Here is a 26,280-nt window from a genome sequence, read left to right as displayed (position 1 = left end):
TTCTCAACAGTTTCTTGTAAATTTCTTTGGTAATCCTGAGTGCAATAAATTGCAGAAATATGCAAAATAGCTTCAAATTTCAACGGTGGTTATGATTGCAGACAAACACAATCTTGTCGTTATGCACAGGATTGAGTACCACTATGTGTAATTCCCCAGAAACAAGGGGCTAAACCCGACATTTCGTAACATGCATGATAAAAATCAAGATTAAAGAATGGAGAAAAAAATGAGAGAGTGTAGGGTAGGTATAGGATAGGACAGCTTTGTAGTGTAACACTCTCTTCTTTGCTTTTTTCTCTCTCTCTTCCTCACTTTCTCTCTCCTCTTCTTTCTCACGCATATTCACAGATGGGAGGTGAATCGTGCTGTTAATGGTACAAACCTGCTTCTTGGTGGAGAGAAGAACCTGATGCCCCTTTTCATCTCTCACTGGGTGCTCTAGTTTTATTGAACTATGGATCTCTCTCTATCTATATCTTGTTCTTTGTTTTCAAGTTTGCTATGACCATTTTTCTCTCTCCTGACCTCATTTTCTTACCCATTTTCTGTTCAAACAACCCCAGAAAAGTGTTTCAAAAGAAGAAGGTTTGTGGTATAGTATTGGGTTTTGTTTTCTTTAGCTCCAAACAGGTTTTTTGATGCTATTTATCTTCCCCAAAATCGGTTCTTTTTGGGGTTTTCTTCTAAATTTCTTCTTATCCCTGGGTTTTCTTCAAGACCCAGTTGGATTATATCCAAGATTTGCTTCTTATCATCTTCTTCTTGAGTTTTGTGTGTGTATATATATAGATACATATCTGGTATATGTGTATATTTGTTTTGAGGTAGTCCTGAAGTTTGAACGTCAAAGCTTCTTGTGATTTCATGATCTCTTCACCGTGTTTCTCGAGCTTCTCCTTCAAATTTCTTGACCCATCGACTTTGAAAGTACTTTTATTTTCTATATATTCAAAATATATATACAAATCTGGTCTATGGGTTGATTCTAATTTTTTTTTTTTTTTTTTTTTTTGTGGTCATCTTCTACTGTTCACCTAAGGCGACCAAAGCTTTGATTTTGGGCGTCTTTGTTTTCTTTCTACTCTATAAATTCTTTTTATCCCATGCAAATCTCTTGCTCTGGGTTTGATTTTGATCTTCTGTTTCACAAGTGTGAGGTTCTTGGTAATCTTGGAAATCTTTTGATAATACTCCTCTTGGTTTAATACCATCTTCTGATTTCCTTTTATAGATTTGATTTCATGAAGTATGCAAGTGCCATATTGGTTTTTCATCTTCTGAACTGTTCCAATTTCATGTGCTTTTTCTGGGTTCTACCCACATAAAATAACGCTTCATGGACTTGGATCTTCAATCTCATGTTTGCTTGTGGGATTAATTCTTTGGCAAATTTTGTTCTTTCCTTCTTCAACCAGTTTCTCAAATTGTCTGTGATAATTCAACATGTGTAATACATGCTTTAAATTTACTCCAACCCACATAAAATAACGTTCTAGAGGGGTCTAGAATCTACTTGTCTTCCTTTGTTTTTCTAGGTCATCTGTCTTGAACTCATGTTCTATCTTCTCATATTTTGCAGGTTGATGAATGAAGAAGATAAGGGTCATATCTGAAGTGGGTTTGTTTGATCTTACTGGTTGGTGTTGATGGTGGTGGGGTTTTGAGTTTGTGAGAGGGCTATATTGTTATGCTGAAGGCAAAGCATAAGACAAGGCTTAATTGTGGAGATAGTATTAGTTCTTGTGACTGTTGTGAAGACAACAGTCAAGACTGCACAAGAAGGGAGAAGCTTATCATCAGATGTTATCCATTGAAAACCCACCACCAGATCCTTCATGTCCTTGTGAAATCTCACAACTGAAAAGTGGTGGTGATGAGAGGGCTTCTGATAAGGTTGCCTTGCAAGAGGTAGATCTGCTCAAGTCAGGCCTTGATGACCAAAACCCACTTCCCAAATTCTCCATAAGGTAATAAATACTACTAACCTTTCAATCCATCTGATCTCTCTTCTGCTTTTACTTTGTTCTGTCATGGCTCTCTTACTGCCCTCTTTCCCATGTGATTCTTTCAACTCATCTGTTTCATTCTTGGGTCAGATCCACAGTTACATGTTGCTGATTGTGATTTCAGTCCACCATGGGGCTAAGCTAAGGAGGGTTTCTTGAAACCCATGTTGCCTTTTATCTGATATTTGCTTGTAAACGAACTCTCAGTGAGTTGTGGCACATGGCTTTCAATCTCTAGTCAAAGCTCTTAATTAATTTGTTTACCTCTCCTTGATTTCATGTGTCTCCTTGTTGATACAGTCAACCCTCTCTAAGGTTCTTTTTGAGTTCATTAGATCATGTAATCTCTTTGCTACTTCTGTAGCCGTTGCCAAATTTGCCATCTGTGTCAGTTGTTTCTGTATTGTTGATTTTTTTTTTTTTTTTTTGGATATTGATTCCATGGCCCATATGTTCCTAATCTTCATCAGCAACTTAATGTCCTTTGGGTTTTGTCCAATATACAGCTAAGTTGAGTTAGGATTTGGTATGATTGATCGAACCCATCTGAAAATTTTATGTTTTGTGTTTCAGAGATTATGTTGTTAGTTCCCGGAGCAAGGACATCCAGACGAATTGGCCATTTTCTCAGAAAAGCCTGCAACTATGTTTAAAACATGGAGTCAAAGATTTGCTGCCCCCATTTCAGCCACTTGATTCAGTAAGAAATCGTTTTGTCGGGAGATGCACGATTGAAGCTGGTTTGCTTGATAGGGAAAACATAAGCAATTCGAATGGGGAGCCTTCTAGGCCGAGTGATCACTTCGAAACAGACAATTCCAATATTGCTGGATGTATTGAAAAGCTAGCAGTAGATTGTGTAAATATAAATTCAAGTGGATTTGAGGGAGATAAAGAATTTCCATCAACAACAACCAGTCAATCTCGTTCTGACATTGATTCGGTTCCCACTGATAGGACCCCTTGCTCGGCATTGGATACTGATACTCTGTTGGAAGCTGCAGCAGCAAATCCTGAGGCTGTAGACCCTCCGGCATCCCTCAAGAACGAGAGCACAACCCAACCTTCCATTAAGAGGTGCAAATTGATAGTGAAATTGGGTAGTCTTGCTGATCCTAGCTCAAACGAAGAAATTACATCGAATTGTATGACATTCTCGGAAACAATGGCTTCGAAAGTGTGCCCGGTTTGCAAGACTTTCTCATCCTCTTCTAATACCACCTTGAATGCTCACATTGATCAGTGCCTTTCTGCGGAGTCAACTGTTGGTTGGACTGCAAATTCTAAGGTGGTTAAGCATAGAATAAAGCCGAGGAAGACAAAATTGATGGTGGATATCTACGAAACAGCCCCACGGTGCACACTAGAAGAGCTTGATAGAAGAAATGGGACATGCTGGGCCATGAACTCATGCTTGCCTACTCAAGAGACTGTGGTGTGTGCCGAAGAAAGGAAGGAAAGAGTTTCACCTGTTAATTTTGAGGACACTGGTGATGATGGTGCAGTGTATATTGACGCCAATGGCACAAAAGTTCGGATTTTATCGAAGTTCAGTGAACCTTCTTCTTCAAAAGTAGGAGCGGATCTCAGACCTCGTAAACTTCTGAAAGGAGGTAAAAGAAGCAAATTCCTCTCAACCAACAAGAAGAATTGTCATGCTCAGAAACACAAAAAATACCTGAAACTTGCCCCCCAGAGCAAATTTTTTTGCTCTCCCAGTCCTGGTCGCGGATCTGAGGTACACTGCCCTTGCTTCTTTTGTGTGTGTGTTTCCCTTCTTCTAGTAGTGATCATAGTCGCTCTTTCTCTCACTCGTTCCTATTCTTTTAAGTCTGACAAAATTCTCCACTACTATATATATATATCTATTGGCAATATAGCCAATAGATTTATCTTATGTGTTTTGAGACCTTGAAAGGCTTAAGTATGCTACAGCTTGGGATAAAATTTATTTTTCATGCTCCCAGTAGACTTAGATTGGCTCCATCAACTTCATTTTTGGTATTTCTTAGTTCTTGTTATTAATTTATCTATTTTTGTTTTTTGGGTTTGAACTTAATTTAGTGTGCTTAATGCTTATTGTACTACATTTGCACTAAAAGTTAAACGCCTGTTTTTTGCAATTCAACTTGTATGAGACTTTAGTTGTTATTAAATTATTGGTAAACAGGTATATCGTTGTCAAGAAAGAACTCATGCAGTGGAAGAATTTCACAAGAAAGAGGAACACTTGATACAGTCTTTCAAAGTTCAAAAGCAGATCAAAATGAGTGAAGGGGGAACCATAAGAAAATGGGTACGCTCTAAGCGAACAGGTCTCTCCAAGAAAAGCAGCTTAAAGGAAGGTGTTAAACGTTCGAAGTATAATTTGACACAGGACTTGCTAGTTGAAAGTGATCAATCATGTTTAGGTGATTCATATGCGGAGGGTAGCTTCCTGAAAAATCTAAAATCATCTGAGAATCCACTTTCCTCTCATGAAAGCAGCAAAAGAATGGAGTGTTCATCGAATGGAGCTCAAGTTACTGAATGTGATGAGCAGCCTTCTCTGAGAAAGAGAGTTGGAATTTTCTCATCTGGGTCTCAGATCAGCGGCAATGTGGAGAGTTCTTCGGAAATACCGAAGCGTAATGCGAAACAGTTGAGAAAAGACATGCCAGATAGTTGCAAGGATCTGCCTAATTATAGAGAAAAACGAGTATCTTCTCCTAGCAATCAGGCAGTTAAAATCAGCACAGGCCCGGTCAAAAGCTTTAATAGTTATCATGATGCTTCCGCAAAACTGTCCCAGAGGCATAATGCATTATTGTCAAAAACCACGAGGAAGAATGTGTTGTCACTTAGGCAATCCACTGCACCAGAATCCAACTGTAATTTGAGTAGAAAGCGTTCTGAACTCAAAAAATCTCGGGTGCCTTGGATGGAAGAGTTAGATGAAGACTTAGTAACATGGCCATCTGAAGTGGATGAACATCATGACTCTATGCAGAATCATGCTGAAAATCAATCCAGAGTAGAAGAGATGACTGACAAAGTGTCTATTGGCAGACGCCATGTTCTGAAGATCAGAAAGAAGAGAGGAGCATTGAGTATCTCTAAGAGTGAGGAAACCATGGCAGCTTTGAAGAGTTCACGTTCAACACCTCATTGTTATGCTCATGATGCAGGGAAGCATGTAGATTTTTCTGTTAGAGTTCGTGGTGGTTTGACAGACACATTCGATGACATAGAATATGCCGAAAAAGGTGATCGAACTTGTTGGGAGGAGGGGAGTGTTGTGAATAAGAGTAGATCTTCAGATCCAGAATTCCACAAGCAGACTAATCCTTCCTACACCCGATCTGACTTGATGCATTGTCTTGAAGTATTTAAGGGATCTTTGTGTGGAGCTGAAGCACCAATGTGTCCTACCGAGCAAAGTCTGGGTGATGAACAAGAGATGTTTTGTGCAGATGCAGTTGGTAATGGTGTGATGGAGCAAAATATTCATATGGGGACAGAATTTGATTGTAAAGTTGGGCAAGGAAATTACTTTCTTGACGTTGACCCAATACCTATTCCAGGACCGCCAGGGTCATTTCTGCCAAGTCCTGGGCATTTAGGTTCGGAAGATCTACAAGGAAATTCAACATTAACTACCAGCCGAGTTCATTCCTCCGAAGATCGCCATGATATGGTTGATAGAGATTTGTCAGATTCTCCCATTTCTGCAACATCAGCCATTTCTAACTCCTCTGTGGTGAGATCTGATCTGGAAGTTTCAGAAAACTTTTCTGGAGGACCTCATGTCACTCAAGAAGAAAATAGGTCAGGCTTCGCAGGTGCCAGCCATGATCCTGTAGTGGAAAATAATGCTACAGTTCAACCTGCTGCGAGTGCAGGAGCAGAAAGAATGACTCTTGATGAATTGAAAATCAATGCGATATTCCCTGATAAGGGACCTCTCGGTTTCAAAAATGATCAACCATGTTGTTGCTCAAGGAAGGAGGGAACTTCTGAGGGTGTTGCTTTAAATTATCAAGAGTCACAACTTCTAAGGCGACGGAATATGGCTTCTGTGCCACTTCCTGCCATGGGAAAGCAGATGAGTTATGATCCGAACATAAGACCTAGTTTCAACTCGAGGGCTGAAATGTTTACTGTCACCAATTTCCCAAGTTTAGAATCTGAAAAGTTAATTCTCTCTGACACAAGGTCACCTGAAGGTCCCATCCATGTGAATGTTTCTGCTGATTCTACACTCAAGTTCCCAATCCGTGGTGGTTGTGATTCTGCTAGTCCATCTGCTTCAAATCCCGTTCTCAGGCTGATGGGGAAAAATTTAATGGTGGTAAACAAAGATGAAGACTTGTGCCCGCAACTTAGACAATCGCAGTCAGGTGAACTGAATGACCATCCAAATCCACAAATTCAGACACTTTCTGGGGTCTCTTCTGGCAATGTTCAAAATGGTGACTTCCGTTGCTTTGATCATATGGTCCATCAAAGTCCTCTTATCTTTGGCCAGAATCAAAATAACAAAATGGGGCAAGGTTTTGATGTCAGGTTGTCGAACTGTTTCAGAAGCCATGTTAATGCCAAGGCAACACAAGCACTGCCTCAGGCTTCGGTGCCCATGTTTACAAGCAAGAATATGGGTAGTTGTTTTACAGCTTCCTTGAAGCCGCATGAGTACAAGGGTGGATACAGTTTGCCGACTGAACAAAGTAGACCCAAAAACGGACCAGATACATTGACAAATAGTACAGAAAAAGTTTTAACGACTCCTGATCCCCTACACAGGAATGCTAATTCTACCACCAATCCTGTTAAGGAGATCATAATTATTGACGACACTCCTGAAAGTGAACCTGGTTCCTCCTCCGACGCAACAAACACTGAAGGCATGAAGGGAAATCAGGTAACATCAGCTGGCATTTCAATTCCAGCGGCTGTTGATTATAGTTCAAGGCATGCGAATCCTTTCTATAGTTATCAGCCACAGGATTCTCCTCACTATAGTGGATCTCAAATGTTGCGCAGCACTAGCTTTCAGCTGCCTCCTTCCAGGAGAGCGAATGCAAGTCCTGTTCGGTGGAATTGTACTTCAGAAGGTTCAAGCGTACTGCATCCCGGTTCTTTAACAGCTTCTCCATCCTCAACAGGCCATCTAAGATCTGTGTTGTATCATTCTCCAAGCTTTTCATAACCACCAAGCTTTGCTTGAGGTAGACATTTTCACTTGGCACGTGCAGCACTGAGTTTCACATCAAAATTCTGCTGAAATCGGGAATTGTCCAGAAAGATTGACGTTTGAAACTGATGATCTCAAAGCCATGAGGTATGGCAGCTTGATCGAGAGACCCTGCGGAAGTTTAGAAGAGTACTTAATTTAAGTAAGTTGTTTTTGATGAAGTTTTTTTTTTCTTTTTTCTTTTTCTTCAAATGTAGATTTAAGCAGTTTCTGAGGCCTCTGTGGGCATTGTTAAAGCTTCCTGATAGTAATGTATAAAACAATCTATGACTAATAAATCACCTTGAAGAACCTTTCCTTTTAATATATGAATTGTAGTGTTCATCTTGACATTTCATTTGCATGAAATATTGGCCTAGATGTTTCTATAGACAAGAGATCAAATGAAGTAATGGTTTCAAGTTTCGCCTATGTGATTTTTTGTTTAGAAGAGGCATGCAAGTTTATGTGCCTAAAACCCTCGATCCCCATACTCTGTAGTGGCAGGATACTCGTGCACTGGGCTTAAATTTTAGCGTTAGCTGTTCTTATAGTTTAGCCATGCATAATTGCATTAATGAATAGAACTATATATATCATGATTGATTACTTCATCTCTTGCTAGTATTAACCGCATGGAGAAATCCCAAGAAGTGAATGAATCAACAAGTAATATAAACACACAACTCTAGAGGCCAATGGTGGTTCTCTCTTGCATGCCAAGTGAAGGTTTTGTATTATTGTATGTAATAAAAGGTGACTAACTAGTTGAGCCTCCAACATCAAAGTATCAAACCCATAGACCTAGCTACTTCGAAACTTACACAAAAATCACTGTACTATTAGCTTATTTCTCTCTTTTTCTTTGCATCTACCTTTTACTTTTTCCCTTCTTTTGGTTAAATCCCAGATAAATGCATGGCAAGACAATCGAGGGTTTTAAAGCATGGAACACGCTTTTTTGCCAGAACATGTAATATAGCCGTTACATAATGTGTGTGTGCGTGTGTGTGAGAGAGAGAGAGTCAAAAAAATAGAGATGGCTGCAACTTGCAAGACTATACAAATTAACACAATAGCCGTTAGATTGGCAATATCTTTTCCCCAATGATGTGTATACGTGTGCCACAGTGTGTGTACTATGTGTGTGTGTGTGTATATATATATATATATTGTTAAGGGCTGCAATATGGGCACTAAGCCTTTTTCTTGGGGGTGATTTTATAAAGTGCAGTTCTTTTTTGACCTTAAGGTCTTGTTTTGTAGTAGTGAATGTTCTGGTGATATATATATATATATATATATATATATTTTGTGGTAATGGTGATGGAATGTGTATGGTGGAGTTTGCATGGTGAAAGTTGGACAAGCCTAATAAATCTTAAAGAGACTGAATGCTCCAATGTGGGCCACTCTTTGTCTTTCAATGTCATCCACCACCATTATGCTATGCTAATGCCTGCCCTTTCAGTTTCAAATACTTAGACCCAAACATTAAAATAATGAAAAGTGGAATCTTTTCTGATTTTCCATTCTTCCTCCTACCTAAAGTCTTCAAATACCAATGATCCCCCTGAGTTTGTGATAATTCCATAATTGCCCCTTAGGACTAGGTTACTCACTCCTCTCCCTCTCCCTCTCCCTCTCCCTCATGGAAAATACTTTGACTTTTTCTTAGTTAAAGAAAATGTTTGTAGTAGTACACTTTTAACACCCTTAATTCAATGTACCCTTTATTATTTTTTTTTACCCTTTTTGGTAATTTACTAACCTTCCCTTTATTGGGTAGTTGAGTATTTGATGTTCTCAAAAACCAAAAAAAAAAAAAAAAATTCAGGAAATTAAATAGCTTATTTGGACACGTATTTTCTTTTTTTCTTTTCATTTCATTTTTCCTTTAGCCCCATTAAATTTAAAAATGCATATTGCGGTTTATTGTCTCTCTTTGTAGGAACTAGGAAAGAAGTAAGCTTCCCATTTAACCAAAAAAAAAAAAAAACTAGGAAAGAAGTACTTTCCATGGTTTAGGAAGAAAATTAAAAATGCAAAGCATATATGCATATATCATATATGTATAGACGTATATTATATATATATATATGGCATGACGGCGTGAGGAGTTGGGAGTTGAGAGTTGAGTGGGATGCCATTGGCCAAGTTCATGAGTCACGAGTCATGACAACTGAGGTACGTTAAAAAGTTGAAAACCAGGGATGATGACGTGGAAAAAGCAAACCATTAAAGATCCAAACTACTATTCCAAAGTCTTAAAAGTCGACTTCAAGATCTTGTAAGATAATTTCTCCCATTAGCATTTAACTTATTTGACTTTTTTTTTTTTTTGGGGTGTGGACTTCACAGTAGGAAAACTGTTCGGTTGGGTATAAATCTTTTTACGAATTTATGTTAAATTTACACCATAAAAAAATCTGTTCAAGTTAAAGAACCACATTTAACTTCATTAAATTTTAAGTTGGGCGTCTACGACTTTGCCCCGATTAATTCAGGAGACTAATTTTTGTTAGGTTGTTGATTTGGTATTAGTGTAAAAACAAATGGTGCGACACGTGATCGGGCCTGTCGCCTACCCGAGCCAGTGGGCCAAGACACCGTGGGAGTTTATGTGGGCCAATCCAACTCATACTGTACTCATTATTGGGCGGGTATGAACTTGGGCTAACACAAGGCCCGACTTGTGGGTCGTAAATCCAACCCAATACACACATCCACTGAAACATTTTAAGAAATATACTTTCTAAACCTTTTTTTTTTTTTTTTTAAACTAATGTTCTACTTAATTTAACAAAAAATTAAAATAAAAAAATTGTAGGATTAAGGTTTAAAAGATTTTTTTGAGTTAAGAATGAATACTAGTAGGGTCGAGGTTGCATTTTTACATATGGGGCCTTTTATGTAATTATGCACAAATATTGGGTCTACAATTGCAACGAGATGAATTTTATTAAATCAAATCATTAGGAGGTAAAATTTGACTTGAGTCCACACATGTAAAATTGGACTTGAGTCCCACACAAGTCCGAACAAAAGTGTCTAATAATGACTCAGCTGATTCAAGCTCAATGTATTTGTTTTGTGTTGTCAGTTTAAAATTAAAATAAATATTAAAAAGAGAAATTCAGTTATAAGTCCCTTTTTATTTTTATTTATTTATTTATTTTTTAAGTACCTGTTTCATCTCCACAATAAAATGAAATCTCAAAAATTTATCCCATTCGTTATAAGTCTAAAACCAACTTAATAAATAGATTGTATTTACAAATCTTAACCAAGTTTATTTACAATCACCCATTCATTAGCATATTTGTAGATCTAGGGTTCATTTGTTTGGATGTAAAATATTTTTTTATTTTTTGGTATTTAATTGTTGTAAAATATTTACAAACAAAAATATATTAAAATTTAACAAAAATAACTTATTCATCAATTTTTGATAAATTATTTTACATGTTCTGTCTAATGGACTCGACTTCAATCTCAATGTAAATTTTTGTCAAATAAATCTTAACGTAAACTTTTATCAAATATCGATAAAATAATAAAAAAATTAAAAAAAAAATATTTTACATTGAAACAAACAAAATCAACTAATCCATGATACAAACAACCAACTGATAATTTGGTAATTTCACTTGCTTGAATGATGACAATGCCGACCCCTGAGTGTATAATGTCATGTGGTACCAAAAGCTGTGGGCCACCACCTCCATGTGGCCATCTGTGTTTTCCATGTTTCCAACTCATCCCAATTTATTTATAATAATTATTATTATTTTAAATTTCTCAATAATTTCATCGCTATAAAACTCCAAAACCAAAGTTGAATTTAGGGTTTCCACCTCTTTCGATTCGTATCCATTTCCCCCCAACCCCCAAATTCATCATATATGGAGAAAAAGGTACGCTGATCATTCAATTCCTTTCAATTCATGTCCAATTTGCCTTTAATTGATTATCGTGCTTCGAATCTGTTTCCGTCGCTTTCCAATTGTAATCTTGTTCAGATTTTGAAAAATAAATTATTGATTCGAATTTAATTCCAAATGAATTCAATTCGAATATACCCACTGGCATGATTGACGATACTGTCTAATTTTTGCTGAATTTGGCCACCATGAGCTGGAATGATGGTTGGTTGTTCTCGATCTTGATCTGAATTTTGGGTGGCTTCATAAAACTTCAATTGTTTTGCTATACAATTCGTAGATTTAGTGATGGATTTGGAAAGTGAGTGTTCGGTACATGAATCTGTGGAAGATAATGAGTTGATAAACCCTGAGAGATTGGAGAATGTTGAGGAAGTCAAGGTTGAAAATAATGGGTCATGTGGTGGTGGTGATTATCATGAACATGTTGGTGATGAATTTTTGGGTGATATGAAACCGAACGATGTTGAAGCTTCGGAGTCGGTGAATTCACCTCCATTGACTGTTGGGTCTCCTGGCGTTGCGGTGGAGTCATCCTCCCCTGCGACGAGGAAAGGGTATGGATTGAAGAAATGGAGGCGGATCAAGAGGGAATTCAGTAAGGATGGGAGTCCTGATATTGATACCAATAAAATCCTGAAGCGGGGTTTGTCAAGTGCAGTAATGAATTCAACAAAACCTAAGAATTTCTCCGTTGAGACGAAGCAAAAGAGCGAGGGATCTGTTTCATCCACGAATGCTGTGGTCAAAAGTCCTGGCACCACAGTTGATGGTTTTTCAATGCTTGGCCGAAATTTGGATACTGGATTGGAAGTCGGACCCACTTTTGCTGCTGGGACCGATTCTGAGAACAGTGAGGACCGGAGTAGTAAATCTTCCACGGCAGCTAGTGCCCCAAAGTTGAGGTCCGAAATCCCTGCTGTAGTGGGTTTTGCACGCGATAATAACCGGATGAGGAGTCTGAGAGGGAAGAATATTGGTAATTCAGTTCAACGGGTTCAGCAGGTAAAGGGTCGCACTGAAACCAGTAAGAAGCCTAGAGGAGAAGGGGTCAAAATTAAGAAGGAAAACTCTCATTCCAGCATGGAATCTGACTCGAGAAGCTCCAACTTTGTCTTTATGCAGGGCGCTAATTCTGTGACTAGTAATGGAAGACAAATTGGAAGGTCAATGAATTACAATGGTGAAAACAGTGATGAAGCTCATGGTGGTGATTCTGGTGAACAACAGTTCAGCAAGGAGCTTCAAAGTGGTTATGGCAAAGAAAGTGTGCAAGAATTTGAAGTTCTCTCTCAAAATGATTTAGCTGCTGACTTGTCTTGGGATGTTAAGGAAGAAAAAAGTGAGAATAATAGATCCTCGATGGATCAGGATCCACTGCTTGAGTCTCTCCTCACTCTCCAGTCTGCACAGGGAGCACTAGAAAAAGGTGGGTGTACCCTCCTTTATTGTCGACTTTTAGAATTATTTCCATAACATATTTTTCTCTTATATGCGATCATAACATTAATATTGTTTTTGCAATCACACGACACCTAATAATATACATACGTTTTCCTTAGGTTTTGGTGCTTCTCTGGATTTTACAGTCTCTTTAGTTATGACAGTCAGAATTTTTTGCAAAAAGATCACACAATATTCTTCTTCTTTCTGAAATGTTAAAGTTTAGGATGTTCATAAACCATGGGTGTAGGGAAAATCTCCATCATTCAGGATGAGTAAGTCAAAAATTTGGAAGTTCTAAAATCATCATTTTATAACTAGGCAGTTTTAGTTTAGAACTTTAGATCACAGTGTCACACATAACTATTAAGTTTTTCGAAACTATGGATGCTTTGGTAAGATGGGTAAACTGCAAAAAAATTCCTTCAACTATTTCATTCTTGCAAAACCCTCTGGCATTGTAAAAATCCCCTAAACTATCAAAAATTGCAAATCAGTCCATGCCGTTTGTTCACCATTACTTGCGATGACAAATTACTAATTTGCTCATTCACTAAACGATGTAGTTTTATATAAGTAGCACTTTCATGTCCTACTCATCCCCTTGTCCATGGTTAGGAAAAAAATATAAAATAAAAAATCTATCCCCTTCCAATTCAATAAATGAGAAACCTGTCTTCGCATTTGTTCACTCTCACAGGCTGGTCGCCTTTTCTCTCCATTATCTCTCTTCCTATCACTAAGGTTGTAAATGAACCAAGCGTTTGACAAATAGCTCAAGCTCAGCTCACTAAAGGCTCGATTCGTGTTCGTTTGTTTAATAAACGAACCAAACTCAAACAAAAATTTTAGGCTCGTTTATTAAACGAGCCAATCTCAAAAACCTCTCTGTTCGGTTCATTTGTTCGTGAACGTGTTCGTGAACAAGCTCGTTTAAAGGCTTGTTTAGTTCTCGAAATATATACATATATATATATATATATATATATATATACACACATATATATACACACACACACACACACACACACACATATATATATAATTTTTTGAATCCGTGTAAGGGCCCACTTACTCATTAAAACTAAGAAGGCTCACTTGACTATATAACCATTTTCACATTCTTTGAATTCCATCCAACACAATTACGGTATAACATAACCCTTTAAAGAATATGAAGCCCAATACTTTTCCCAGACCCAAGCCCATTTTTATTTAAACCTAAACCTAATACCATCCCTCTTTCATTCGTTTCATGCTAAAGAGTAAGAGCAAACAGACATCTGCCGCTGTAGCAACACCACCCAATCTAACTCGCACCGGAATGCTTCAGTTCTCGCCATCCACCGGACCTCCGGTTGGCAACTTGATAGTCCAAGGTTCTTGCTCTCTCCTCTCTTGTGATTTCAGTGGTGGAATCTTCATTTTTGTTTGATAGTGTAAAGAAGATGAAAAGGTTTCAGATCTGACATCCATGGAGTGCAATGGTGAATTGTTCCTCAGTTAAATGATCTAGTAATTTGTGTGGATGTGTGTGTATATATATAAACATGAAATCGCTGATGAATATTGAAGCCGTTAACGAGCTCACGAGCCGAGCTCGAATTTGCCCAAAAACTATCGAGCCGAGCTCGATTGAGCCTCAATCTTGCCTAAGCTAGGCTCGATCGAGCTCGGCTCGATCGAGCTCGAGCCGAGCTCAAACTCTTATCCAAATAAGCCGAGCCGAGCTTGAACATCCACAAGCTCGGCTCAGTTTGGCTCATTTACAGCCCTACCTATCACGCCACAATTAACGTTGAGAAGCTAATATATATGGACAGTGCAATTTACACCAGTGGAAAGGGTAGCATGAGAAGAAAAAGAAGGCAGTTCACAAGTCAACCACCATGGATGACAAGACGCTTTGAAGAGTGAATACCATACTTGCAATTTAGGAAGTCAAAATATTTGAGGAAGACTAATTATTTAGTTTGTAAATTGCAAAGCAAATTACTTTTGTTGGGGGGTTTGGGGGGGAAGGGGGATGCTTTGAACTAGCTACCAACACAAAAATATCATTGTTATCTCCATGAATTGAAACCATCCTTGTAAGCCACATCTTAAAGCCAATTCATAGCTGGAAAACGCACACCTCCATCTTCTCTAGAGAACATTCACCATTCACAAAATTGGGGGAATTGGATTGCGTTTTAATTGTGATGGATAATGTTCATATACACATAGAGGGGAAGATGCACCGGTTAGGAAAGGAAGGGCTGTGTGCCTAGAAGGTAAGCGACAATGAGGACGGCCAAAACTTACATGTGATGAAGTAATTAAAAATGATTTAAAAAAACTAAATACTGCAAGAGACATGGTTTATTATAGGAAAGAATGGGAAAAGAAAATTTATGTGGCCGACCCCATTCATATGGGACAAAGGCAAAGATGATGATAATGAGTTAAATATGTCTGATAATGGAGGAAAGGGCCATCATTATCGCAGTGAGGCATCTTTTATGAAAGATGGATGGTTGTAAAGGGGTGGTGTGAACAAGGGAAGTGTTGCTTTATTGGTGATTGTATTAGATGAACCCTAAATGGTTGGGGATTTGGTCGGTGGTAGTGATGATTGGTGAGAGCTGGTAGTTGTGGTTCATCTCTAAGATCCATTTCTCTTTATTTTCCTACCTAATTCAATGATTAGAATAATGGAGAAGGGAGAAGAGGTCTTCAAGAAAACCTATACTCCCACTTCCCTTTTTTTTGAGATTTCCAGAAGGTGAGATTTCACACAAAAAGAAAAATGGTGGGCCCCATAAAGAAAGAATGAGCGCTTGCGCACTGATTCCGTTCGCATCTCCTTACCATCATTCCTATTTGACCGATCAAAAGCCCCGCTATTGGCCTTCTCAGCAGCGGATTACTCCTCTGGTCACTTCCGTTGAAAAGATTCTGGGCATGGCATTACTCTAGCTCTTGAACAACTGTCTAGTTGGTTCATCAAAATATATCATCCCTATAAGCTCACACATGGGGATAGTATGAACCTAGCTCAAGCCAGTTTATATCTTATATACGATTACACACACACACACACACATATTTATATACATTAGGAAATGAGTAAGAAAAGTTGAAATGAGTTTCTAGAAAAGATTAAATGAGTGGGTCAATCTAAAAATTGAATCCAAAGCCCTTATTTTGGGTAATATAATAGATCGATTGAAATTTTGGCTAATAAAAGATGGTATAATGGTCATCAAGTATTACATATATGTTAAGTGCATAGCACGTGAATGTATTTCCGTTTCTTTTTTAACGGTGGACAAACTGTAGGGGTAATTGCAATTCCTTAAGAAACTTTAAGGGTTCTTTTACCAAATAAATAATCAAAGGGGGTTATTTGAAAAAGCGTAATAGTTCAAGGGATTTTTTGAATTTTGCTCTGGGAAGATCTATGAAGCATGGACACAAATATGGGATAGATCAAATACTACAATATTGACAAATTCTTAAAAACTAGGATACACAAATACAGTGAAAACATTGAAATATACATGTATATTACTAGTAATTTAGATTTAAAATTAAAATATTTTATGTATCTATGTATAAAATTTGAAATATTAATTATTTTGTCATGTTATACTTATTGTCTGTCATAATTCTTTTATAAGCAAATATTAACATTTCCTTATAAAAGAATTATGACAAACAAGTTAAGTGTTGTTCTGCATGGACATAATTTTTTACTAAATCAGTCCTGAACTCATGATATGTTCTCATTATTAGTCAATACTTCTTTTTTGATGAAATTCTAAGTCTTTCCTAAAAATTGCAATATGATACTTTATTTGGAAAAGTTAAAATTTTTTAGCATTCAAAACTTGTTAAACATAGGATTTGTGTAGTCTGCCCAAGTAGTTGGAAAAAGGCTTTTTGTTGTTGTTATTGTTGTAGACTTGTTAAACATATGTCTCAAAGTACACACAAAGCTAGAAAGTGTGGACACACCTAAAATGTACGAAGTTTGTGTCGGACACGGACACACATCGGACACACCAAAAAAACGTGTCTAAATATTTTTTTTCTTTTAGACACATGATAGACACACCATGGACACATGGTGAATATGTTGACACACAGTGGATATGTGGAATTAAAGATGATTTTTAATAAAATTCGAAAAAAGATGGGTTAAAATATAAAGTAAGTGGAATTTTTTCCCAGGTAATTGGAAAAATATTTATTTTCACTTATGGATACATTTAGGAAGTAGATGCATCCTCCTTGTAGAAGTATATATGCTTCATAGAGTAAGACCATAATTAGTCTCTTCTTTATTCATCTATGAAAAGTTTATCCTTGTAGGTCTCTTGATATGTTAGAACAATTGATTCTGGAGAACAAATGAAATGAAATATGGGAATTTATTATTAATTGTATGTATTTGGTGTTAGCAAACAAATGCTTAAAGAAGAGAGAAGACTGGTTGATTTCCTTTGTAAGTTGAGTCAGTTGGAGTAATGTTTGCTTTCATGGATGGAAGGAGAAAATTTTAATGGCACATATGTTTGGAGCATCCTTATTACCAGCAAGGAATCATAGTTTTTTAATGCATCCCATCTAGCAGGCTGTTATGAAAATAGTTGGAACCACTCCTGACAATGCCAAGGTGGATATTTTTTAAGGCTGGTAACATAATACTTGTTCTTCTTCTATTGAGTGTGTGTATGTTGGGGTTGGGATTTATTTAAGGTTAGTTTGGTTACATTAATCTTGCATATCAGTTATCAAGATAGAAATGGGTGAAATGGTGAACTCATTTCCACTGCCGTTCTACTGGAATATCGTATAGGATCTTCCCAATCCTCATCTATATTGGCTTTCTATTTAGATTTGCAACCATATTACATTGCCTATGTGGAAAACAAAAATGTGGAGGAGGAAATTTTACGTTCTAAATGACAACCAATATTTATGAGGGAGAATTTACAGATCGTTTCTTTCTATTCTGTGAGCCACAAAGAGGCATCTGTTATCCTTCTCTTCTTTCTTTGAAAATAGATAGCAAGGATACTATTTTACTTGAGGCTTGGGTAAGGGCTGGCTAAAATGTCCAGGTTTACTAAGAATAGATGGTGAGAAGTCCTGTCACGACTATTTGGGGTTAGTTACATGAATCTTGTTTAGCCATTTTATATGATCTGGGATTCATGTTAACAAGGGTCTCACAAAAGGTTTTATGTGACTCTCAGCCACCTATCATAACTCCCTTTTTTTCTGGGTTTGGATCGCCTGTGTAAAAGATGGACTTCAGGCACAACCCAAGTGTAGTTAGAACACAGCAGAAAGAACACTTTATTGCTGTGGTCATTTGAACCAATCACATAAGACAATTATTGAAGAACTTGGACCCCTTGTGATGTGTCTCTTCATGATGGAGATGACGACTTCTATTTCTTCAAAAACTGTTAAAAATTATTTAAATTAATCTTTTAAGCACATACAATGACATTGATCAGTTGTGTTGCCTGCTTGGAATTGCTCAAGTAACTTTCCTGATGCAGTGTTGAATCTCTCAATAGATAGACAGATATGGGTTCTACTGAGTTGGATCAGTTTTATGTGAATGTTGCTGTAGTGGCCATCTCAGTTGTTAGCTTCTTCTCCATTTCTTCAAAGCACCTCTGTGATAAGTATTAACTTTAAAAAATACAACTCTTGGCTTGAATATGCACCTATATATACAAAGGCTAATAGCAAAACTTGGGGGGGGGGAGGTGTGGGGGTTGGGGGTTGGGGGTTTGTTTACAAAAGATATATATGGTATTTTGTGCTATTGTAAGCTGCCCTCTGTGGGCATTAGCTGCCTCCGTCCCCGTACAGAATTATGTTTGTTATGGGTAGACTGAAGACCCTTAAGAAAAATATAAATGGTTGTCCACTGAAAATCCATAAGGATTAAGTTAAGGAGGCCCATATTAATACTAATTTTCCTTTTTGAGTCCGTAATTTCTTGGACTGGTTTGCCTGAGAAATCAATTCTTTTAAAAATTCAATAGGATTCCATTGAAAGTGGTTCAGCCAGTTGAACCAACCAGATTCACTGACTTTTTAAGATATAGGTAAACTTTTTTTTTTGATATGTAATAATTGAAATAAAAAAGGCGTTCAAGAGGGGAACGCATCCCTTATACAAAAGTGAAACTAGGGATTAAGATCCAAAGAAGCCAAAAAAATAATTAAATCTTCGGAAGAAGAACAGGACTTCCTCTTCACATAACTGAAAAGAGAGCATATGATGTGAAGTTTCAGACTCGCCGTGGACGATTCTTTCCCTTCGAACATTCTAGTATTCCTCTCCTACCAAATGCACCACCAAACACAATGTGGCACCACTTTCCAATAATCTCGAACAGCGCTACTCACACGGCATCCTCTCCATATAAAAATCAAATCCTTAGGATAACGAGGTATAACCCAATGCATATCAAACAGACAAAAGATAAAATTCCAACAATCCATCGCTATAGGACAATGTATTAGAATGTGAGCAACTGACTCACCATCTTGTTTGCACAAACAACACCAATTAACAAGACAACTGTCCCTTTTCCTTAGATTATCAATCGTAAGGATCTTACCCCAAACAGCGGTCCAAACAAAGAATGCCACTCTAGTTGGAGCCATAGAACGCCAAATAGTCTTCCATGGAAAATCAACAATATCGAAATCAGAAAGACATAAGAATAAGGAACGAACTTCAAAGCGACCATGGGAAGAGGGAATCCATGTCATAACATTACTACCTCTGCCACTTATCAAAAAAAAAAAAAAAACATTACTACCTCTGCCAATTGCCTCCTGTCGATACAACAAATCCATGAAAACACATACCTCGTCTACCTCCCAATCCTGAAAAGAGAGTCGAAATTGCACGTCCCACGTAATCCCTCTACTATCAAGTTGATAACAGTTGGCTACGTAGGCAAGTCTATCAACTGCAATACTGTATAACCTGGGAAATAAACGAGATAAAGGCTGGTCTCCACACCAAAGATCCTCCCAAAAGCGTACACATCTGCCATCACAAACTTTGAATCTGATATGAGTAGAAAAAGCATCCCGTCCCTTCCTTATGAATTTCCACGCCCCAACTCCTCCCACTAGAGAAACCGGACGAGTAGACCAACCACCACTCTCTTCCCCATATCGACATGAAACTAGCCGTCACCACGGGCGATGCCTTTCCCTTCCATACCTCCACAGCGATTTACCCAGAAGAGCTTGGTTAAAAGGACCAGTCTTTTGATACCAAGACCACCAAACTTCATTGGCTTGCAAACTTGTTCCCAATTGACAAGGTAATACTTAAATTCATCACCTCTTCCACCCCAAAGGTAATCCCTTTGAATTTTTTCGATCTTATCAGCAACAAAGTATGGAATTTGGAACATAGATAAAAAATAAGTAGGAAGGCTCGATAAAGTGCTCTTTATAAGCGTAACTTTCCCTCCCTTAGACAAGTGTTGCTTTTTCCATCCCGTTAATCTCTTTGCATACCTATCAATCACAAGGTCCCAACACCCCATTGTTCTAGTGGAAACCCCTAAAGGCAAGCCCAAATACTGAATTGGAAAAGAACTCACCCTACACCCAAGGACTTCCGCTAAAGAAGAAATATCCTAAACATCTCCAACCGGCACAAGCACACTTTTAGCCACATTAACTTTCAAACCAGAGACAGCCTGAAAGCAAGCCAAAATGCACCTCAAATATCTAAGCTGAGACACATTAGCATCACAAAAAACTAGGGTGTCGTCTGCAAAAAGTAAATGAGAGACCTCCATCTGATGAACTGGATCTCTTCCCACCATAAAGCCCTTGATAAGATCAAGATCCTCTTCTCTTCGCATAAGTCTGCTTAATCCCTCAATAACAATAAGAAAGAGGAAAGATGACAACCAGCAAGAGACCCGTTCACAAGAATAGAGAATTTGACTGACGAAAGGCATGTCTCAATCCATTTCCTCCATTTACTTCCAAACCCCATTCTCTGAAGCAAATAAAGCAGGAAATTCCAATTCACATGATCATACGTTTTCTCAATGTCAAGTTTGCACAAAACTCCAAGAACTCCACTTCTCAATCTGGAATCCACACATTCACCTGCAATAAGAACTGAATCAAGAATTTGTCGTCCTCCAACAAAAGCATTCTGGAAATCTGAAATAATCCCATCCATCACTCCCCTTAACCTAAGAGCAAGGACCTTAGCTAGAAGCTTGTAGATACAACCTACTAAGCTGATAGGACGAAAGTCTTTAATGTCAGAAGCACCTCCCTTCTTAGGGATAAGGGCAATGAAAGTTGCATTAAGCGACTTCTCAAAAGCACCAGTAGAATTTTAAGATATAGGTAAACTTCATGAGAAGCATAGCCAAATATTGGATAAAGACTAATATTTCTTTCTTCCTGAATAGATAAATACTAAATCTATGATGTGATGATGGACATTGCTTCTTTGCCTCATGATATAGGGTAAATATGGTTAAGTTGCAATATGGGTGATTGACTTAGAGGCTCCTAGACACCGTGTGGCATGTGGTGGATTAGACAATATTTTGCAGTACATTAGATCATGGCTTAAAGATCTCAAAAAATAGAAAATCATAGAGAAGTTGGAGAGAGAGAGGATAAACCATTGAATAAAACAATACACCATCTGGTATATATAACACTGTCTCTAGTCTATATATCACGAAACAAACTTTTCTTGAAAAATTTGTCAAAGAAAATGCGGTTTAATTTGGAAGTAGTTGAACATATAATATATTTATTAATATAGTTGTTAGTTTAATATACTATTCATCTTTTGGATATAGACAGATTTTGGAAAACGTAAAAAGAAAAAAAGAACGAAGAAATAGTTCAAAATGTTAGCATATTATAAAATTATTTTCTAGCCATGTGACTTGATTCCTAATTTTTCCTACTTAAACCATATTGTGTCAAATAAATAAAAAACGCATTTACACATAGATCTAACATTTAACATCTAGATTTACAATATATATATATATATATTTGCTTCTGTTGAAGTTTTTTTGTGCGTCTGCTTTTGCAAAATGTGTTATTAATGAACCCCTGACATTGGCAGTCTTTTTGTGAAGTGTTTATTAACAGATCCAATTAATGGAGCTGTTATTCTTGCAGAAATTCAGAAACTAATGGAGATTGGAAAGGAAGATAATAGTATTGTTTCTTCAGAGTTTGCTGCTGTCGATCCAAATATCCTTGAAGCAAGCTCGTCAGATCAGTTGCACTGTGAAGAGATTGGACAAAGTACTCTTTGCTTGGAAAAGCAGGTAATTAGCTTAAAACAGAATGCAAGTCTTTTGGAAAGCAAGCTTGAAGAGTCGAGGGCCATGCTCAAGGAGAAGGAAGCCAAGGTTATTGAACTTGAAGCCACTTTAGAGAGTAACAAGACCCAAAAGGAAAAGACGGAAAGCAACATAGATTTGCAGCAGAAGAACTATCATGAGATGGAGGCCGAGATTGAGGGTCTTTTTAAGCAAAAGATTGAAGCTGAGGTTGAGTATATAGCAATATCAAGAACAATCCAGAAGTTGAGAGTTGCGGCAGTGGATCAAATCACACTGTATGAACAACAAAAATCTCTAGCTTTAGAGCAAGCCCAAATGTTGAACACGCTCGAAGATGCAGAAAGCATGGGTGCACTGCTAAAGAGACAAGCTGAGAAGTTGCAAGGTTGTCGTGAAGATATCATAGAGAACGATGAGGTTCTCAATCTGGAGAAGAGGATATGTAATGTTACATCGATGCTTATTATACAGTTTATACTGCTGGTTGTAGCCTTTGTACTGCTTCTCTTGCGCTTATCACCCCATAATGCAGGGGTTGTACCCACCTAGTTTTGAGAACATGTAGTTCCTTTTTTTTTTTTGGTATTTTTCAATATCTCTAAGCAGATGTTTGAATGTCAAATTAGTTTGTTGTAGAAGTTTTGAGTTAGATCCAACACACCTTGTCTCATCTATTTTTGTTCATTGTATTTTCTTTCATTGTACTGGTGACTCTTGTTTACTTCATTTACATAGTTCTAAAATTTAAATCACAAGGATAACATTTCATTTAATAAATGTTTCTGGCTAAAGTAAGAATATGACTTAGTTACAAGAAAATAATGATGCAGGGTTCTACCATGCAATTTTCTGCAATCTCAGGAAGTTTTGCATTTAATGGTTGCTTCTCTTGAAGTATATGGTCCTAAAGCAATTTTTAAAGGTTGTTGGAAATGAAAATCTTTTAGGTATCCACGCAGTTTGCCCACTGTTTGGAAGATGAACAAAAGAGAATGTCCTTGCAACCCTAAATTTTCCGACATGTGCTAAGAAAACGGCGATGATGGCTCTACTCTATGATGGTGAAGTGGTGCATGCAGGTTGACGATGCTGGTACGTTGTTGATGGATAATTGTTTCATAGTATTGCTAGTGTTTGGCTCTTTGGGAAATTGCCTGGTGGGGTGGAGGGACTTAGATCCTCTCTATTAGGATCTCTCTCCTGTTTTCGTGAAATTAGAACTAAGGGTTGAGAAAAAGTCACGTCACTTAATAATTCACTTTGGCTTCGTTTCAATAAATAATAATATTTTTGTTTGAAAACTTAGATGAGAGAAAAGAAATGATAACAATTAGATTATTATTATACCCCATTTTATTATTATTTTTCTTTTTAAACTTAATATTTAGATTCACGGGAAACGAGAGAGAGAGCGATACCCGCTAGAGAGGATCCCGTCACTGGTGGTATTGGGTGTTTGTGCTTTACTGTAATGAGGTTAAAGAGAGGCGGTTGATGCAAGACACTAGTGAATGTTTACATGGAACCACGCACAAAGTGCATTGCAGTGCGAAGTACGGGATGGGAAACCCAGCAAACAGTAAAAAAAAAAAAAAAAGAAAAAAAAACTGTGTGAAAGTGGGGATTAAAGACCAGAGATGAGAAAGAACATGACTAACATGAATTGAGATAACAAGAAACACAATTGCATATTTAAATGAAGTTACTACTTTAGAGCGAAATAATGTTTCTTTCAGAAGTGCTACTTAAGCCAAAGTATTGAAAAGAATTGCTCCATCGAACACTATTGATTGATCGTGTTTGCAAGATAAAAGAAATGCTACAGCAAACTACGCTTTTTTCCCATTACACAGTGCTCTGGGCCTGCTTGGATCGTGGAAATAGCAGCTTGGGATCGCAATCGCAAAAATGGGTTGCGCGAGCTCAATGTGGGTGCTCTAATGACCTATATATATATATATATATATATATATATATATATATCAAAGAAGAAGGGATGGTGACCCTTCTCTGCCATGGAGCTCACTGTTAACGCATGGTTACTTTGTTCATTTCTCTCCAATAGTAAGAAAAACTACACAACTGAAATTTATTACCCTAATATCTTCCACAACGAACTGAATCTCAATTAGTGCTCCACCGTTAAGCTGAAAACAATTGAATAAGAGACCTGAGCATCACCTTCAAACTCAACATAGAAATAGTCCATTGATAATATATGCATTGATAATTTCTTGCCTTCCAGATATACCAACACATAAGCATCACTAGCCCCATCAATTGTTCTCTATGTTCCTCGAGAAGGTAATGGGAGCGCCCGGCGCACATTGCACTGGCCGAGCCATATATGTAGTGCACATGCGGGGGCGTGTTGTGCTCGTACGGCTCGGATGAGCCGATGCCCCTTACACCCGGTGCACCCAATATCTATTCAGGTTCCTCATTCTTCCAAGAATCCATAGACAACAACATCGTAAATTCTAACAATGTTGCAAAAAATTAACAAAAAACAAATCAAACACAATAGCAAGAACACAAGTTGTTCACCCATTATGTCCAAGGGTTAAAGAGATTTTATTATGTTCAGAAAAACAACCAAAAATATAGAGTTTAAAAATGAATAAATATTCCCGCACTAAGGTAACATAACAAGTGCAAAATATATTAAAATACCCCCTAAAAAATGAGCTAGGGCCAAGCCCCCCACCCCCACCTTCGAAGAAGGGGGCGCTGCCCGTTGCAACCCCCACCAACTTACTGTGAAGTTGGGCTAAAGTGTATAGTATTTATCAGGGTTTCACAGTTCCCACTTCCCATCAATCTCCTGTCTAAACAAACCGCACACGTGTATAGACTCGAAGCTAGAGGCCTGAGTTCCCAGTAATGTTACATTTCAGGAACAAGTGTTCTAATGATTCTGGAGTAAGAGCTTCTTCAACAGCTATGGTATTGTGACAACAATTCCATATAAAATGACTATGTAAGGTACATGAAATGAAACCTACATTTGTTCTTCAACTAGCAAGCAATACACTTCACAGAGTGTATACAATCCATGCATCTTGGCCTTTCATGCCACACAGACATGTCAATGTCGTACAAATTAATGTTGGGGGAAAAAGGTTTTCCAAAAGCAAAACTACAAAGAATGTGTACATCAATACTGTGAAATATGCTTGCTCTTGTTTTTTGGCCTTGTGGCTGGCATCCAAGCGCAACTAATTCCATATAACAATGCAATGCCATTAACAGGAGAAGTGATAGTAACACATTAAAGATGACAATATAATGCATAAAATCATTTTATTGAAAAAATAAAACTTAAAAAGTAAAAATATGATGAGCTGTTGAATCCTTAAATATTTTTTAACCTTTTAGTATCGGTGTTGCATGACTACTGACTAGTGTTATGCAAATGAACAACACGAGGCAATCTATAAAATTAAACCGTACAAAATAGGAAAATGATTCTTTGACCGATTTCTCTAACCTATTTCTATAGTCGAAGAGTTTCTATCCTTTTGATATAGTGAATATGACCCACACTTGAGCTTATCTATTACATTAAGTAAATAAAAACTCCATTGGTTACATTCTTCGACGATACAAATAGGCATAAATAGCATCACTCTACACAATAATGCATACCCAGAAGATTATATCATTCAAGTAATGTGAAATGACATATGCACGTGGAGATTGCCTATTACAAATATATAAATGCATGGACTCATAAGGTTAAGTGGCCATGGCACTATTTGGAACTCAGAAGCATATGGTGTCACAATGTTAGTTAAAGTCATCTATTCCTTTGTAAAGAGTTCTTTTCTTCTTCTTCTTCTTCTTCTTCTTTTCTTCAAGTTCCTTTCTACTTTCTAGTTAACAATAGGGTCATGTAATTATTTGTTTAGGGTGACCTATGTATAGTAGGTTCTAGGTCAATCTCAGAATTAAACTAATACAATATGTAGTATTTGCTTTGGAAGATGGTGAAGTTTACATCCTTGTCAAATACTCTAAACACCAAGACCTTTTCAATGGCCCGCCACTAGTAGTCTACTTTTTGGAATAATTTAACTATGAACTCTTTTTCCAAGTAGCTTTGAGGGAGTTCCGTGTTTCTTAATTAAAAAAAATTGATACTTGCAAAGTAAGTTATATAATACTCACTTTCTCTCACAGCTTAATAAATAAATAATATATAACAAACAAGAATTTATTTTAAAATATATGGATAATACATGAGTGTAAATTATGAGACAACAAAGATCTGCAACAGTCATTCAAAAGAGCACATT

General features: G+C 37.4%; 2 protein-coding genes across 5 annotated transcripts; both read left to right on the top strand.

Moving 5' to 3' along the window:
- Positions 1 to 244: 244 nt before the first annotated feature.
- Positions 245 to 7,572, top strand: LOC132312308 (uncharacterized). 4 transcript variants are annotated; one of them, XM_059810631.1, is made up of 5 exons: positions 245 to 588; positions 1,583 to 1,970; positions 2,583 to 3,747; positions 4,180 to 6,909; positions 7,032 to 7,164. In XM_059810631.1, the coding sequence occupies exons 2-5, from the start codon at positions 1,804 to 1,806 to the stop codon at positions 7,035 to 7,037; spliced, it is 4,068 nt and encodes a 1,355-aa protein (XP_059666614.1). In that variant the 5' UTR covers positions 245 to 588; positions 1,583 to 1,803; the 3' UTR covers positions 7,038 to 7,164. The 4 variants fall into 4 exon arrangements, with proteins under 4 accessions (XP_059666614.1, XP_059666612.1, XP_059666611.1 ...); XM_059810629.1 differs by having other exon boundaries at positions 245 to 377; positions 4,180 to 7,572; XM_059810628.1 differs by having other exon boundaries at positions 4,180 to 7,572.
- Positions 7,573 to 11,028: 3,456 nt separating this feature from the next.
- LOC132312307 (WPP domain-interacting protein 1-like) lies at positions 11,029 to 22,686 on the top strand. Its single transcript, XM_059810627.1, has 2 exons — positions 11,029 to 12,594; positions 21,813 to 22,686. The coding sequence occupies exons 1-2, from the start codon at positions 11,454 to 11,456 to the stop codon at positions 22,529 to 22,531; spliced, it is 1,860 nt and encodes a 619-aa protein (XP_059666610.1). The 5' UTR covers positions 11,029 to 11,453; the 3' UTR covers positions 22,532 to 22,686.
- The last annotated feature ends 3,594 nt before the right edge of the window (positions 22,687 to 26,280 follow it).

This window comes from Cornus florida, unplaced genomic scaffold (genome assembly GCF_030987335.1).
Source record: "Cornus florida cultivar Cherokee Brave unplaced genomic scaffold, ASM3098733v1 CherokeeBrave_3.0.0_Hap2_Chr06, whole genome shotgun sequence".
Taxonomy (NCBI): domain Eukaryota; kingdom Viridiplantae; phylum Streptophyta; class Magnoliopsida; order Cornales; family Cornaceae; genus Cornus; species Cornus florida.
Note: the sequence above shows the minus strand (reverse complement) of the source record. Positions and strands in the feature narration are given on the sequence as shown.

Excerpts from the sequence above, each read along its gene's own strand:
- LOC132312307 (XM_059810627.1), top strand. The coding sequence starts at position 11,454 with ATGGATTTGGAAAGTGAGTGTTCGGTACATGAATCTGTGGAAGATAAT. Across the intron at positions 12,595-21,812 it reads ACAGGGAGCACTAGAAAAAG|AAATTCAGAAACTAATGGAG; the intron begins GTGGGTGTACCC and ends TTATTCTTGCAG.
- LOC132312308 (XM_059810629.1), top strand. The coding sequence starts at position 1,804 with ATGTTATCCATTGAAAACCCACCACCAGATCCTTCATGTCCTTGTGAA. Across the intron at positions 1,971-2,582 it reads CTTCCCAAATTCTCCATAAG|AGATTATGTTGTTAGTTCCC; the intron begins GTAATAAATACT and ends TTTGTGTTTCAG. Across the intron at positions 3,748-4,179 it reads GTCCTGGTCGCGGATCTGAG|GTATATCGTTGTCAAGAAAG; the intron begins GTACACTGCCCT and ends ATTGGTAAACAG.